Below are 16,592 nucleotides of genomic sequence, written 5' to 3' on the forward strand. Positions count from 1 at the left end.
GTCCTTACTTTGCCAAGCAGCTGAATAAGGTGACCTGCTGGGTGGAGTTCTTTAGTGCTGTCCACTTAAAAGATGGGGAACATTGACCAAGCACAACGATTTTAGATTTAGCAGAATTACAATCTTTATTTTTTTTCTTTTGCAGTGATTATCCAACAAGTTCAGCAGCTTCCTAAGACAGTCTTCATGTCTAACAATAAAACCACATTATAGAACTGTAGTTCTCAACCTTGACTATATATCTGAACCCCCAGAAGCTTTTAAAATATACTGATTCCTAGATCCCCCAAGAAATGCTGACTTAATTAGTCTAGGATGAGGCCTGGGTTTCAATGCATATAGGGATCCTCAGGTGATTTTAACACACAGCCAGATTAGAGAGCCACTCTAACAGAGGCAGGACCTTATCTTCTGATTTACCAGTATTTGTGTTTCCAAGGAATCTAATGACTGTGTCACACTATTGTATATATTTAAAAATAAGAGTGACTCATTCACTCACTAGCTCTGTGCTCTTGAAAGAATCATTTAATTTCCTTAAACTTCAGTTTCCCCTTCTCTAAAATAGGGCTAACTCTTATATTAGGGGGTAGTTTTGGGGCTTTAAATAAAATGCAGGAAGTGACTAGGACAGTGCTTGGCACATAGCAAGTACTCAACAAAATAGGAGATGCTGCCAAGAACTGTGGACATGACCCTACCTTGCACACTTAGAAATGGAACTTTATCTCCTGTGGGTCTGGTGGTAGTGTTACAACACAGGCTTGGACAGGGCAGCCTCTACTGAGGTTGTGCCCTTTGGCCCACAGATGACACCTGAAGTAAGACTAGGGAGTTCTCTAAAGAAGCCCATCTTTGTTTTTAACTATCTTCAGACAAATGGTGTGGAGCAGTGTCCACTTACTCCTCAGGGAAAGAGAAACCCAGCCCAGAAATCTGTTGAGAAGAAAACTGTGATAAAGTATCAAAGGACCTCCAAGGAGAAAGTAGTGGGCCTCAAATCTGAAGACTAGATTGTCTCCCCTTTTTAGAAAGGAAAGGTGTTGGTCTTACTAACTCATAGAAACCCATAAAACAGACTGAAGTAAATGTGTGGTGAGGAACACCCCTCATGGAAATCTAGGAACCAGCAATCTCTTGGATTGCTCGTTTCCTATTTAATTTTAGGCTAGTGATCAGAGATTTTTAAATAAACACCTTTCCTACTTTTTCTTTTTAAAAACTGCTTACCTGAATATGTACATGTGACGAAGATATGAGTTCATGCGTTTATATGTAAAACGTGTATACACCTATGTCTGTATAAATATACACATCATACATTTAAATATACAATAAGATTAACTCAATAGCACTTTAGAACCAAAGGATTTCTGCTAGGATGAACTGTAGAGTCTCTAAAATATGACAGTAACATCCAAAGAGCATAAATTCAAGTGAAATCACTCCCTTGGTTCTCAATCAAAACGCTGGCTCTAGACTACTTCTATAGAAGCCACACCAGGAAGACCTATGCTCCAAAATTTTCATTTTTAAAAAAATTTTGCCATTCTGGCTGAGCTGAAGATCTCCTATTAAAATAGATTCTAAAATATAGTGTTTTTTCCTAAATAATTAAGCTACTCATAGAATAATTTGACTATAATTTATGTGTGACCTTAACAACTCTGACCTGATTCCAACCTCTCTTCCATTCTGTTGCTGGAGTGACATTTAGAAAACAGACTTGGTTATGTTACCCTACTACTCAAAAAATCTTTGACGATTTCAAATCAATGTCCTTAACTTGGTCTTTCAAGACCCCCACAAATCTGACTCCATACTCCTCTCTGGTTTTAACTTTGGCTCAAGGTCCTGTGGTGTCCATCTCTGCACCTTTGTTCACCCTGTGCCTTCTGAGAATGCACTTGCCACCTCATATCTGCCTTTCAAAACTTACCTGTTCTTCACACCCCAGCTCAAAAGCCACCTCCTTCATAGAGCAATCCCAGTTCCCATCCCACCCCTACTCTCATCCTAATTTTACTCTTTCCCTGTTCATTTTACTTCTTCCCCACTCTGTGCTTCCTAGAGCTTCATATAATTGCAGCAGTATTAATTACCCTTTTCCTGTGTTAGCAAATGTTTGAGAATTAATAGTGAACAGTGCTTAAGGGAAAGTAATGTAGACTTTTGAGCCAGACAAGACCTGAGTTAAAACCCTGACTCTTAGGCAAGTCAATTAACTTTTCTGAATTTCAGCTCCTTCATCTGTAAGCTGAAGAAAATATCACCAAATCTGCATGGATTGGTAGGGGAGAGGATATGCAGTAAAGGTCCTCAGTAAGGGGTAGCTATTATTACCATGGCTATTCAGATCCTGCCCTTAACTAGTTCATCAGCAGTTACCTAGCAGCACCTTACCCTCCATAGTGTTTTCTGAATTGAATGAAAGAAGCCCAAATTGATGGCATCTGCTGCCTGGATCTCACTGAGCTATTAGTTTTTCAACATCTGTTTTGAATTTGAGAAAGAAATGTCCATTTTTAGGCAACAGCAGCATTTTCCTGTGGCATTTCAATGTGTCTCAATCTTGAAATGATTATAACTTGTGCTTGATTGAATCCAAGTCAGCAAAGCCATGGAGAACAGCCCAGCGCACAAGCACCAACTACTTTACGTAGGCCTAAGAGAGCATAGCCCTTTGTACCATGGGCCTGAACACTGAGAAACACTATGTCAGCTTTTAATGACTTTGCCCTTTGCTCAGATGTTTGAATTGTGGCAATAATGGTACTTGAGAAGCTCTTAATTACCCACAATACTGCAAGACAAGGAGAACACAGAAGTCCTGGTTTTCTTTGATATCTAGGGTGCTGGTAACTACACACGATGCACTTAGGATGTGTTTGTAATGACAGTTATTGAGTCCTTTTTCTTGACTCCAAATTCCCTTATAAAAATCCAGGAAGAAGGAGAAGGAGAAGAAAAGTCACCATTTTCTCCATTAGTTTCTAAATTATTTCCTATGGAAACAGAATTTTCTAAACTACCATGTTTGATGAATCCTGTCTCTGTTTCAGCACCAAGGACAGAACCTTGCCAGGCTTGATGCCCACTCATCCCATTTAATTAACAAATTTTAAATGTTTTTAAATTTATGCTCAGATGTTTATTCGATCATCTAATATATTGTTTTTCTGAACACTCGTATGTGTCAGACCTTAGTATGATACACAAAGACTCACAGCTCTCAAGGTGGAACTGAGGCAGGAGATGAGCAAAAGAGGCAAGTTAATAAATAATTATAATACCATATGACAAGTGCTGTTACAGAGTTAAGTACAGGCCATATAGGAGCCAGGTGAAGGAACGATTAACTCTGGCTGGGAAAGGAAGGCTTTTCAAAGGAGTTGACATTTGAGCTGGGTACTGAGAATTAAGCGAAGTTTGCAATACAGAGAAGAGACAGGGTATTCAGAGATTTCTAGAAGTGTGGTTTGATGTGGCTGAAAGATGGAGTGAATGTACGGTTAAGGTAAGAGGTAAGGCATAGCTAGGTCAGATCACCAAGTACTTGTGTTACCAAGCAAAGGGGGTTAGGCTTTATCTTGAGAAAATTAAAAGCCATCTAAGGGTTTTGAGCAGAGACAGGATCTGATCAGATTTGTGTTTTAGAAAGATAGTTCATACAGCAAGAGAGAGAATATACTGAAAAAAAGAAATGAGAAAGCAGAGGGCAGATAAAGTTGACACTCCTTCCTGTGGTTCTGGAATGAAGGGCCGCTCCATGGTAACCAAGGTTAGGGTTGGACAGGGAGAATTTACTTGGCCTAGCTCCCATTAGCTGTTCACCAATGTTTCACATATGGATTATATCTCTCCAGATTCTACCAAGAAGATAAAAGACGTCTTGGCTGAATTTAATGAGGGTGGGAGCCTCAAACAATATGGCCCACATGAGGTAAGAACATTTTCATTTCAAGCCTTTAAAAACCTCATGTTCTAGCTTTTCCATAATTTGTCCCTCTTTTAGAAGTTTAGCTCACTTTGAAGAACTTGCTTCTTAAATTTTCTCCCAAATCTCAAATGAGCCACTGGTGTGCCTGGAATTTACATGTTTCCCAAGTCCATTCACCCTCTCATTACCCTAGAGGACCACATCATACCTTCTCCTCTCTCCTCAAATCTCACCCCTCCACCTCTCCCTCAACTTCCAGTTATCAACTGTTTTCTACTTCATTGAGAAAATAAAAACAATCATTTTCCCTGAGATTTTCCCCGAGAACCTCACCTTATGTGCCCGCCCATCTATACTTTTTCTCCTGCAAGTAGGAATGAATTCTCTGTGTTCTTATCTCAGTCCAGTCCCTCCACATGTGCACTCAATCCCATCCTCTCTGGTCTATTGACAGGCACTGATTGCTTCAGCAACGTATTACTCTCTCTCTCTCGCTCTCACTCGCTCTTTCCAATGAGCTTTCTCTATATAGTGGATTTTTCTCATCAACAAATAAACATACTGCTATTTCCCCTATATTAAAAACCATTCTTCTGACTCCACTTCTCCCTCCAGCTACCACCTCATTTCTCTCTTGTCCCTTATAACAAGCTTCACAAAAGGTGTGTCTATACTCATTGCCTCCAATTTCTCTTCTTCCCACTTTTCTGAAAGCCCTTCAGTCAGCATGTAACCCCCACTCCTCCACTAAAACCACTAGTCAAAATAGCTAAGGACCTCCATATAGCAAAGCTCAATAGTCATTTTACTCAACAGCTCTGGACATGGTCAAATTCTCCTCCACTTCGTTCACTTGATTTTCAGGACACTACACTCTCCCAGTTTTGTTCTTACCCTTTGACATCTCCACTTAAAAATTAAATAGGCATCTCAAACTTAACATGAGCTAAACAGACCTCCCTGATCTTTCCCGATAAAACCTGTCTTTCCAGCAGTTTTCCCCATTTCAGCAAATGACAACTCCATTCTTCAAGTTTTTCAGCCTGAAACTATGGCGTCATCATTGACTTTTCTCTTTTTCTCACAGCCCACATCTAATTCATCGGCAAATTCTGTCACTTCTGCCTTCAGAACACATCCAAACTCCAGACACAGCTCACCACCTGCACTGCTGCCACCCTGACCTGAGGCACCACCATATTTTGCTCAGATTATTGCAGTAGTCTCCTAACTGGGCTCCCTGTTTTTACTCTTGACCTTTAAAGTCTGTTCCACACACATCCTGAGCAGTCTGTTAAAACTGAAGTCAAATCATTTTACTGTTCTGTTCGACAGTCTCGTATGTTCCGCACACTCCCTACTCAGAGTCAAAATCAAGATCACTACAATCTGCACTTCCCCCTCCTCTCTGACCTCATCTCTTGCTACTCTTCTTCTCATTTTCTTCCAGCCAAACTAGCCTCCTTGATGCTATCAGACAAGCCAAGGGTGCTCTAACCTCAGCCCCTGTGCACTTGCTCTGGCCTCTTCCTGAAATGTTCCTCCCCCAGATACCCACCTCGTTCATTCCCTCACCTCCTTCAAGTGTTTGCTCAAATCACCTTCTCAGTGAATGTCACCATCTCTATCTGAAATGTTAAACCCTCTTTCCTGACACTTCCTCCCTTCCTGCTTTGCCTTATTTTCCTCCATATTACTTCTCACCATCTGTCACACTACATAACTTACTTATTTAATTGTCTGTCTCTCCCACTAGAATATTTTTGTTTACTGCTATGTCCCCAGTGCCCAGAAGAGTATCTGGCTCATAGCAGGCACTCAACAAACATTTGTTGAATGAATAAATGCCTGGAAGACCTCCCTTACTTTCAAATTCAGCTCATCTGATGTTTCTTGAGCATCCAGGCACTGTGCTGGACACTGTAGAAGATATAAAGATGAGAAGGCACAGTTCCTGCCCACCAGAACTTACTTCCTACTAGCAGAGCCAAGTTTCAGAGCCATGACCCTGGAGTCTTATGGTCTTAGGTTAGACTCCTGCCTTTGTTGCAGACCAGCAATGTGGCCAAGGCCATTTCACCTCTCTGAGCCTCAGTTTCCTCATCTGTGAACTGAAGATAACAACAACCAAAAAGAAAGACCTTGAAGTTTGCAGATGAGTGAATTAAATAAGATAATTTTTGAAAAATGTCTAACACTTCAAGGACACTTAAAAATAGTACCCATTGTTATTCCGTTTCTGTCCCCTTTCCCCAGAATGTTTTAAACTCAACTCCCTTTTCCCTGGTTCTGGGTCATTTTATGAGGGCTAATTGCAGAAAAGCAACTGATCAGCAGGACGAACTTGGGAGGAGGCTGGCTGTTTATTTATTCATCTTGTCGTCCTTTCAACAAACCTTGAGTCAGTTCTTTCTCTGCTGGACCTTGGGAGTGAATCAACAGAGCTCACGCTCTTGAGGTATATCTGAGAGGTGCTTTGGGATAAAACTAAGGATCACCAGGAGAATGAAGCTGGAGGAAGTTTGCCAGGAGAGGGGCCAGACTGAGAATGCATCGTTTCAAAGAACATTCCTAAAGAAAAGCCATGTGGAAAGGCTGGCAAAGCCAGCAAAGAACTTGCAGCCCCTCAGTCCCCACCCCCACCTCCAAAAACATAGGAACAAAGACTGGCGGGGGCTGCTAATCAGCCTGTCCGCCCAGAGGCTGCCAAGTGGGAGGCGAACAGTTTGGTCAGGGCCACCGAGGGTGTGAAGGCCACGGGAGCTTTCAGAAGCAGGGAGCAGCTTGGCTGCTATGAGCACGTTGCCACCCCCGCCTCCGTCGGGCTGGCCCCTGCTCTTTCTACGCCTGGCACTGCTGTGTTCCAGGGGAGCCCTGTCACTCTGATTTCATTCTCTCTCACAGTGTGGCTGGCTTCTAGTAGGTGTAATGTCCCAGCATGGGGTTCAGAAACAACAGGGTTTAATTTCTCTTGAGCTTGATGGCTTATTGCTGCTAAAATATCTCAATGAGAAGTGAGTTAGCTGTGGGAAGGGGCAGGTTGCTAGGAAAGCAAGGCTGGGAATAAAAGTTTGCAGAGTATCAGGGCTGCATCTGTCTGTGACAAGTGTGCCCTGGCCCATTGGCACCAAGTGATTCTCTGGAGAACGAAGTGCAGCTGAAGACAGCCAAAAAGTGGACAAAAACTGTGGAGCCAGAGAAGCTGGGAGGCTTGGTGGCACTGTGATCTTAGACTTAGATACACGTAGCACAGAACACAGCTCTGCCTCTTGCTTTATGACTTTGAGCAAGTTATCTATGTTCTCAGAATTTTTTTCATCCACAAAATGGCAGTAACAGTGCCATGTCACACTGTTGTTTTGAGCCTTAAATCACGTATGTACAATGCTCGATAAACTCTCCACCTAGTTCTCCTTCCTTCTCAGCCTGTAGAAGAATTCACTCTCTCTTTAAACAGGTTGCAGAAACAGCAATTGCCTAGCTAGTTTCTGCATGAAAGTTGCAGCCTCTGGGGGGAAAAGAAGTCTGAACAACGGCAGTACCTGAGATGTTACTCAGGCTCTGAGAATTGCCAGTGTGCCCCATAGTGGTGGATTGTCTGGTTTGGGCAGAGTATCCAGCCACTCCCATCACACATTTCCCAAGCAGCTACCCTGAGTCTGGCCTGTGCTCATAAAGAACTTACTCTTTTGCAACCCAGACATCACTCTCAGAGTGCCCCCCAGGCACATTTCTTTGCCTACCGAACTTGGGGTGCTTAGAGGGAGTTGGGGGGAGCATGATGTCGGCACAGGGGCCTGGGACAGATACAATAGCAGGAGCACTAGACCAGGAGTCAGAAGATCGGGCTCCTGCTTTCACTCTGCCCTAGCTGGCTAGAGCAAATCGCTGGAACTTCCAGAATCTCTGACACAATGAGATCTAGTCCCCTCTGAGCTCTTCTGATGTAAATGTTCTGTGTTTCAGGGCTTAATCTATGCTGTTCCCTAGGATGGGGATATAAATGAAGGACATGTGTTCAACATCATTGTCTTCTAAGTTCTCACAACAGTTTGTCAATTCTTCTATGACACTCATCACTCTTGACCCTATATTAGAATTATTTCAATACCTTTCCCACTGAGTCCCTTAAAGGTATGGAGTCATGCCTAGATCACCAGTGTCCAGCACTGTGTCTTGTATCTGAGAGACTCGGTACATATATGTTGACTGAACAGACCCACAGTAATTGATGACAGCCAAGTGTGCCAATGAAAAATGCAACATCCATTAAAATACCTATCAGGAAATACTGTGGTAGGTGGTGTGGGGGATATAAAGGTGAAATAAGATATTTTACTACCTTTCAGCTCTAGATCCAGTCGAGGAACTAAGGAGTGTATGTCATGAACAACTATATATTGAGAGGGCAGCAGATACGAGTGTTCCAAGATAGGAAACAAGGTGGAAAAGTATAGCAATTTAGGCACAGGAGATCATACCAGGCTTCCTGGAAGAAGTGGCATCTGAGTTGGATCTTAAAGGATAGCTAGAATTTTAATAGGTACAGAAGAAAGCAGTTCATGTGAAATACATGGAGGGTTGGCCAGGAAAGAACACAGCGATCAGTGTGGACAGAGTGTGGAGGGACACATAGAAATAGTAGGAGAAAAGACCAGAGTGGTCTCCAAGGTTGAAGTAGCTACACATCTAGGTTGGAGTGGGATTATGGCAGGGCTGTGAATCCCAAAGGACTCAGGGAGTGCACCAGATGACCCACTGGACCAGAGGAATACTGCATATTAGACCTTCTGTTTATACTGATTATCTCATCTAATTTCTATTTTCTAACTTCTTTGTGTGTGTATACAGTGCATGTAAGGGGAGCACAGTCGTCCACGTATATAATGTATAAGTAAAGATGAGTGGGAATGTGTACTCGAAAATCTTATAGAGAGGCTCATGATTTTAAAAGTTTGGAGACAGCTGATCTTAGCTTTCTCATGGGCCATTAGAATCCAAGGAAAGTTTTTGAGTAGGGAAGCAGTCTGATCAGAGTTGTACTTTGGGAAGATCAACCTGGCAAGAATAGAAAAGATGAGAGTACTGATAGATAGAAGAGGAGGCAAGGAAGCCTTTGATGGATGTTACAATGGTCCAGATAGGATGCAAGAAACAGAAGTCTGAAACTGGAAATGTGGGGACCTTCAATAGCCTCCTTATCAGGGTGGTAGCAGATGGGCAGAGGATACAAAAAAGACCTGGATGTGACAGACATTGCAGAACAACAGTGGACAGAAGGAAGGAACAAGAACTAGTCTCAAACGACCAAGAGTTCAAAACTAAGCCTGGAATATCGGGAGGATAATGTGCCACTGACATGAGCAGAAACTGTAGGGTTGGAAAGAGGAACTGGTTTCAGGAAGAATCTATTTGAAGTTCAGAACTTGAGAACTTCTGGTCCAGCACTCACAATTTGCTGAAGAAGAACCCGAGGTTCAAAAAAGGAGGAAAATGTAGACTTCAGATCAGTCATGAGGTCGCCTGAATTTCACACTGATCTTGTTAGATGCTTTTTCAGCTTTGGTTTTTTTAAGACCATTATGTAAGACTTTGTTTAACTGAATTTTCTTTTTATTAAATCATTTAGTACAATCTGTTTTCCAGAAATAATTTATGCTGATGATTTTCAATTTGAGGCCAACCCCAAAAGATTTTGACAAGACATTTTGGAACTCAAAACTATTTTGTAAAACAGTACTTATCCATTAAAATAGTGCAAAAGAAAGGACAATGCAAAAAGAGCCTTTTAAAATAGTTAATGATAAAGGTGAGAGCAACTAAGAAGAGACCATTGCGTTTGTGACCTTCAAGAAAAGAGGTTCAGAGGTGACACGCTAGAATCCAAACTGAATGAATTAAGAAGGTGAGGAGAAGTGTGAAGGGGATGGGAGGAAGCACATGCTAGTAGCTCGAGCAGCCATCAGTTTCTTTGGAAGAGTGACCTGAACATGCTCACAAGTAGAGAAGCTGGTGCTGGGAGATGCCATCAGAGGCAGGGACAGTGGAACTGAGGGTCATCATGAGTAAGTTCCACTTGGAAGATGGGAGGAAAAGATTTTGCTCTTGCATACTGAGAAGAAGGAAGAGAATGTGTGAGGCAGGGACATTCTGAGGTGTTGAGGCTGTGGAGATAGAGAGGGGCAGAAAGAGTATAAAAAAGAGACTGAGACTCAGGGGCAGGAAAGACAAAGAGATGAGAGAGAGACTAGTAGCTGTCACAAGAAATATGAGTCCACATTAAGATGCCTTAATCTGGTAAGAGCCTTCATTTCCTCTATCCAGTTGAATCCAGCTTCTGCTACTCTAAGGAGCTGTTTTAACCACCCATCCTGGAGCTAAGGAGAAACGGCCTTGTGAGCTCCCTCCCAATAGGGTCCGAAGGGCATTGCTTGTTTTAAAGACAAAACTTTGTATCCCATACCTGACTGTGCACATGCCAGCCAGCTCCTGGTTCTGGGAAGGCTCCCAGATCTTCCAGAAGAGACAAGGGGTTAAATGCTATCCACATTTTCAGGGGGAGCCAAGTAGGCTCCCAGAAAGGGACCTTTTTCCTCACAGCTCCTTACGGCTGCTATTATTCACAAAAGCCTGCACAGCAGATCTTGGAGCAGTGCTTCCTCAAATGATTTCCAGGAGCATCTGCGGATTTGATGAAGAATCCGATGCCATCAGAGCACACGCCAGTGATGACTCACTGCTCACTGTGGTTGCCGACTGTTTGCTGAGCACAGCAGCCCTTTCTAGCATGGTCCTCCCAGCTTGGGAGCAGAAGCCAAGCCACACTGGGAGACATGCAGCAGGGAGAGGTTCTAGTTTTTGGCATGTTTCTTGGTTCTACCTTCTGTCCTTGGCTTCCTGTTCTTCTCCCAGTGCCTAAAACCTTCTCAAGGACATCTTTTGCAAGCAGCTGAGCCAGACACATACCCTTCCCTGTTGTTTTAAGGTTTGTCCAGGAAAGGTCAGTTGTGAAAGTAATGAAAAGTGGAGCCCCCCTTTATTTTCTGAGACCTGAATACTCAGGAATCACATCCCTCACAGCATAAGCAGAAAATTGAGGTATCACAGAAGTGCAGATTCTTTCCATTGTGTTTTCAACTACATCCTTCTTTTCAGTTGAAGTATAGTTGAGTCACAATGTTATATTAGTTTCAGGTGTATAGCATAGTGATTCAATATTTTTAATATATTATACTCCATTTAAAGTTATTATAAAATAATGCCTACATTCCCTGTGCCATACAATATATCCTTGTTGCTTATTTATTTTATGCATAGTAGTTTGTATCTCTTAATCCCGTACCCCTTTTGTGCCCCTCCCCCTCTCCCTTTCCTCACCGTTTTTTTTTTCATCTTAACCAGGGCACTGACCTCGTCCTGCTCATTAGAGACGAGTCCCTCTCATGGGCCTGGGCTCAGCCAGAGCTCTCACTCGCAGTTTGCACTCTCCACTTTTCTACCTAAATTCAGCCAGTGCCTTGTTACAACGGCCTCCTGCGGTTCCGTGCCCCAACAAGTTCAGTCACTCAGCCACCAGCGTTTTCTCTTACATCCTACCCCCGCTCCCTGTGCCAGTCGCTTTCTGTCACCCTCCGGGCCTTTTCCTTCCTGCCCCACCAATCACTCTAACCCCTTCTGTTTCCCTTTCCATTTCTCTCGCAGGCCAGCTCCCTTCTCCTTCTCTCCCCCTTCTCTGTCCCTTCACTTTTCTCTACTGACTTTTCCCTCTTTGTCCCTTCTCAGCCAATTAGCTATGATGTCTTCACGCTGTTCATGAGGGCATACCTGGAGGTGGACCTTCCTCAGCCACTGAGCACACACCTCTTCCTGGCCTTCAGCCAGAAGCCCAGACAGGAGACCCCTGACCACCCAAAGGAGGGGGCCAGCAACAGCGAGGCCAGTGGCCCAGGTACATGAACCAGCGTTCCCCAAGATGGAAAGATTTTGCGGTTCTAACCCACTTGCCACAGGCACAGGCTGCCTCCTAGAGGGTCCCCTGTGCACAGTAACTTCCCTGTGGGGGGGACATGGGGGACATGGAGACCAGGGAACAGGAACCCCTGTCTTCTCAGGGCCTCACAGGAAGCCCTGTCTGATGGATCTCTCAAAGAAATAAAGAAGGGCATAGTTCCTGCCATCAGGATCAGAGGGAGGCTGGGGAGAAGAGGAGGCACAAGCTAACGTACAGCAAGCAGTAGGGGAGGGCCTTCCGCAAAAACTGCCAGTCTCAGGGCAGCACATGGGCTGGGACTAGCCCGGGAGAGTCAGAGGAAGGGAACAAAGTGGTCCCTGTCTTTCTGAAATTTGAACTATAATGGAAGAGACACAGCCCAACCCATCAGAGAGCATGAACCCAGCTGACACCAGAAACACAGGCACAACCCAAGTGGTCCAGATCTCGTGGGAAGGTCTCCTGCCTGCCTCTCTAAAAAGCTGGAGGACATGGTCTAGTTCTTAAATCTTCTTTTTTATTTCCCAGATTCCGACATACAGAATGCAGATAATGCTGCCAAAGCAGACGAGGCCTGTGCCCCAGATACGGGTAAGTCTTTCGGGGAGGAGTGGGGAATACCTCGTCCTTGGAGGGAGGGGGGAGTCTGACTAGCAGTTTAAATGCTTTTAAGTAGATCTTGTCTGCCTCCTTTTCCAGGGCCCCTGCCACTCAGTGTGCTGGGATTTTGATGCTAGATGAGGGTTCGTAGTTCACTTGCTCTGAAACAGGGCAGATCATGACTTCAGACAGCTCCTTAGACGTTTACTTCTGATGGGTCTGCCTAGCCAGAGAGGGGGAAAGGAGAAAGAATACAGTGGGGGGTTGTGTATGCGCACATGTCGGCTAACACTGTTTTGAAGATCTGTTTGCCAGGCACCTGCTTTATTGCATGTTTCACTGAGCCTTTGCAGTCACACCATTTCACACATGGAGGAGCTGAGACTTTAAGAGGTTGTATATCACCGTGTGACTGGTGAAACTGGGGATTCAGTCCAGAACTGTCCAACCTCAAAGCTGCTGCTCTTTTCCACACCAAGAGAGAAAGCAATGATCTGTCTTGAGGTGCCTGGACTAAGGTTTGCCTCCATGTAAAGGCTTCACTTTGGTTGTTCACAATGGAATGACCAAAGCTGTGCTCCCAGTGGGGCCGCCATCATGGTACCTGGCTGCCAGTGCACCCACTCCTGGGCCATGGCTGACATGGAACCTTCTCTGGCCCATTTATCAGTGGGAATCCATTCCTCTGTTGGCAGGTTATTGACAGGCACAGGCCCAAGGGCAGGCACTCCTAGGAAAACTGGAAGGAGCAAAGATTACCCTCCTTGATCTTTGTTCTCAGATCCAGTACAAATTCCCTGGACACTATCGACCCAAGCTGGGTCAGGCACTAAGCATATTGGTTAAGAATCTGGACTTTAGAGACAGACTTCCTGGGTTTTATGCCCAGCTCTGACAATCTCTATCTCTATAACCTTGGGTATGTTTGAACAATATCTCTGAGCCTCAGTTTCCCCATCTGTAACATGAGATGACAATAAGTGTTGATATGAAGGTTAAGTGAGTTATGTGTGTAAAATGCTTAGAATAGTAGCTGGAGCATTGTAAATGTTCGATAAATATTAGCAGTTTTATTCAGGCCACCCTCCAAAAGTACACCCTACTGTTACCTTGTCATGTCTGCCAAGATCTCCTTCAGTCTGCACCCTCAGTCTCCAGATGTATCAGTTGGGCATTCTCTTCTCATGGGAGGACTTTTAAATACTGTCTCCCTCCCAGGTTGGTCTTGGAGCTTCAAATACAGAGACTCAGAGAAACAGGCCTTAATTCCTGTGCATTATTGTTTGGAAAATATTGATATACATTAGTGAATTCCAGCTCTTGGGATGTGCTCAGGGGATAAAAAATGCAGTTTTATTGTATCTGACTATATATATCCTATGTATATGTATACACATACATACATGCATACATACATGGAAGTATAGATAAGAGATAATACAACTGAGTGAGAATTAATTGTAACAGGAATCTAAGATGCAAGAATTTCTTCAAGTGGATAATAGATATTGTTCTAATCTTTTTTCCAGTCATGGCAAAAAGGACAACTAGAGGATTATAGAGTTCTCAGTGTACAACTGAAGAACTGGTGAGATCAAAAGTTCACTCGGGAGGGTGGGTATAGCTCAGTGGTAGAGTGCATGCTTAGCATACATGAAGTCCTGGGTTCAATCTTCAGTACCTCTATTTAAAAAAAAAAAAAAGCAAGAAGGACATTTAGATTTAAAAGGAAAAATTCACTCCAGATGGAAAGCAGAACAAGGTTGGGAAAGGAGAATTGCCTCTGGACCATAAGCTTAGCAAATACCAGGCTTCTCATAGAGCTCCAGAAAGCAAGGACTGAGAGCATCGGTGCCTTCTGGAGGCCTTCAGGGACACTGCAAGACTCTACAAAGTATAGGCTCACCCACCCCTCTGCCCAGCATCTCACCCAGACATGCTAGGTCCATGGCCCCTTGGTTAAATGGATTAAAGTTATAAGTCTTAAATCTTATGTGGAATAGAGGAGGCGTGTTATGACATAAATCATTCTCATGGTGGAAAGAAAAAGGTCAAACTGGAAGCTTTGAGATTCTAAATTCTCAGCAAGAAAATCAACTGTGAAAAGTGTCTGGACCCAAATTCTTTGCGCAGAGACCTTCTAAGTGTCTGGAACTTCAAGAGGAACCTGAGAGAAGTTATTCTGCATCCCCTGAGGTTCCAAGTTGTCTGGGCAGGATTTTTTTTTAGTGATTGAAGTTTCTAAGATACCAAGGAAGGACTTAGTGGGGATGTGACAGTTGAGAAAAAGTAATCTATGATGATAATAGGCCTTGGCTGTGCTTGTATCTGTATCATTCTGGGTCTGAGAGCAACTTCCAGAGACTTCCTCGCACTGTTTTCCTATGCATGGGAGTGTCAGTCTCATGTGGTCTAGTCATGAAAGGGCAGTTACCTGACTCCTGGCCCAGGGAGGTGTATAGCATTTTTTAATCTTCTTCTGTGACTTGAGATTTAAAGTAGAAAATCCTTCTCCTGTTAGGCCATCTTCCACGGATGTCTTAATTAGACACCCCTGTTCACCAGAAGCAAGAATGTAGGGACAGGTGGACACCACAGGGAGGGGCCTCTGTCAGCAAGGAAGAGCCAAGTTCTGGAGTCACCTTAGATCAGGCCATCTGTTGAAAATACCACCCTTTTCCTGTTGCCCAAGTGGAAACCAGAGGAAGAAACTAGATTCTCTTTTGATGGGGCCTGTTTAGGCCTATCAGATCAATCTCCAAGCTCCGATCAAAACAGCCCACTGTAAGAAATAATTGGATCCATAAACACAGCATAGAGGGACTTTCACTGAGTTCAGACATCAGCTCAGAGACTTGAGCAGTCTGTCATTGTCAGGATTTCAGCTCAGGAAAAGCTGAATTCACCCTTCCCTGAATGCCCAGGACAAAGTGGGACAAACAATGTGAACTTCATCCTCCTGGTTTTTCAGTTCTTCAGACTGTTGAGATGTTTCAGCAACTTGGAAGATATAGAGTCTTGAGGAAAGTCCCTCAAGTTTTTCCTTATTTTTTCCTAATTATAAAAGTAACCCAATGTAAAAAATTTGAAGGGTACAAAAAAACTAAAGAAACAACAAAATCACCTATAATCTACCAGTGCAATTATGCATGCATATGCACACATGTATCCTTGTAGGTTTTTTCCCATAATTTTTTTACAGGATTAGAATCAGACTGTATACATATAATTTTGGATCTAGCTTTGTTTTTCATTTCACATTATATTCACATTTTTCATGTCATTCAAGACTTTTGGTGACTATCAACTTTAATGCAAGTCTGTCTTTTAATAGATGAGAAAACTGAGGTTGGGTGTGGCGAGTAAGCCTACTTGGGCAAGATCACACATCATTTAGCACAAACCCAGTTTTCTGCCTCTATCTTGGTGCTCTTTCCACTAAGCCATACAGCCCAACTGGAAAGCAAGAAGTAATATAGAGACTTTGTGTCTAGAAGGTGTTAGTCTTTTATTACTGCGGGACCCTGAAGGATGTTGGCACCTGATAGAACCTCTTCTCTGGAAGAGGGTGGTCCCTGAGGAATGTGCTCAGATGACTGTAGCTTAGGGGTATTTCACACAGGGCAGCATGAGGAGGTGGGACACCAGTGAGACTATGTGCCACTCTGTCTTTCTGGGCCCAGCAGTTCCACTGCTGGACTGAACAGTAGACCTCAACAAAGGCTAGAACAATGGCTCAAGATCCAGTCACAGCTCTGGTAACCAAAGGATCTTTGGAAAAGAACGGCAATCTCTAGGTCCATCCATGTTGCTGCAAATGGCATTATTTAATTATTTTTTATGACTTAAGTAGTATTCCTCTGTGTGTGTGTGCGCACGCACGTGTGCGCGCGCATGCGCACATGGGTGCCTATACACACCACGACATCTTTATCCATTCATCTGTCAATGGATATTTAGGCTGCTTCCATGTCTTGGCTATCGTAAATAGTGTTTCCATGAACATTGGGGTGCATGTATCTTTTCTAATTACAGCTTTCATATTTTCTGGATATATGCCCA

The 16,592-nt window shown here is 43.6% G+C and overlaps 1 protein-coding gene across 6 annotated transcripts in view; it reads left to right on the plus strand.

The window, feature by feature from the left end:
- Window positions 1-16,592, plus strand: part of DGKG (diacylglycerol kinase gamma) — a 194,942-nt gene that overhangs the window by 46,463 nt on the left and 131,887 nt on the right. For all 6 annotated transcript variants that reach the window (XR_004320963.1, XM_032482760.1, XM_032482770.1 and 3 more), the window contains exons 3-5: window positions 3,867-3,943; window positions 11,723-11,888; window positions 12,459-12,521. Coding sequence is in view for 5 of the 6 variants with exons in the window: in XM_032482760.1 (XP_032338651.1) it covers window positions 3,867-3,943; window positions 11,723-11,888; window positions 12,459-12,521 (306 nt within the window). In the remaining variant the exon portion in view is untranslated. The remainder of the gene's footprint in view (window positions 1-3,866; window positions 3,944-11,722; window positions 11,889-12,458; window positions 12,522-16,592) is intronic.

This window comes from Camelus ferus, chromosome 1, assembly GCF_009834535.1.
Source record: "Camelus ferus isolate YT-003-E chromosome 1, BCGSAC_Cfer_1.0, whole genome shotgun sequence".
NCBI classification, from domain to species: Eukaryota; Metazoa; Chordata; class Mammalia; order Artiodactyla; family Camelidae; genus Camelus; species Camelus ferus.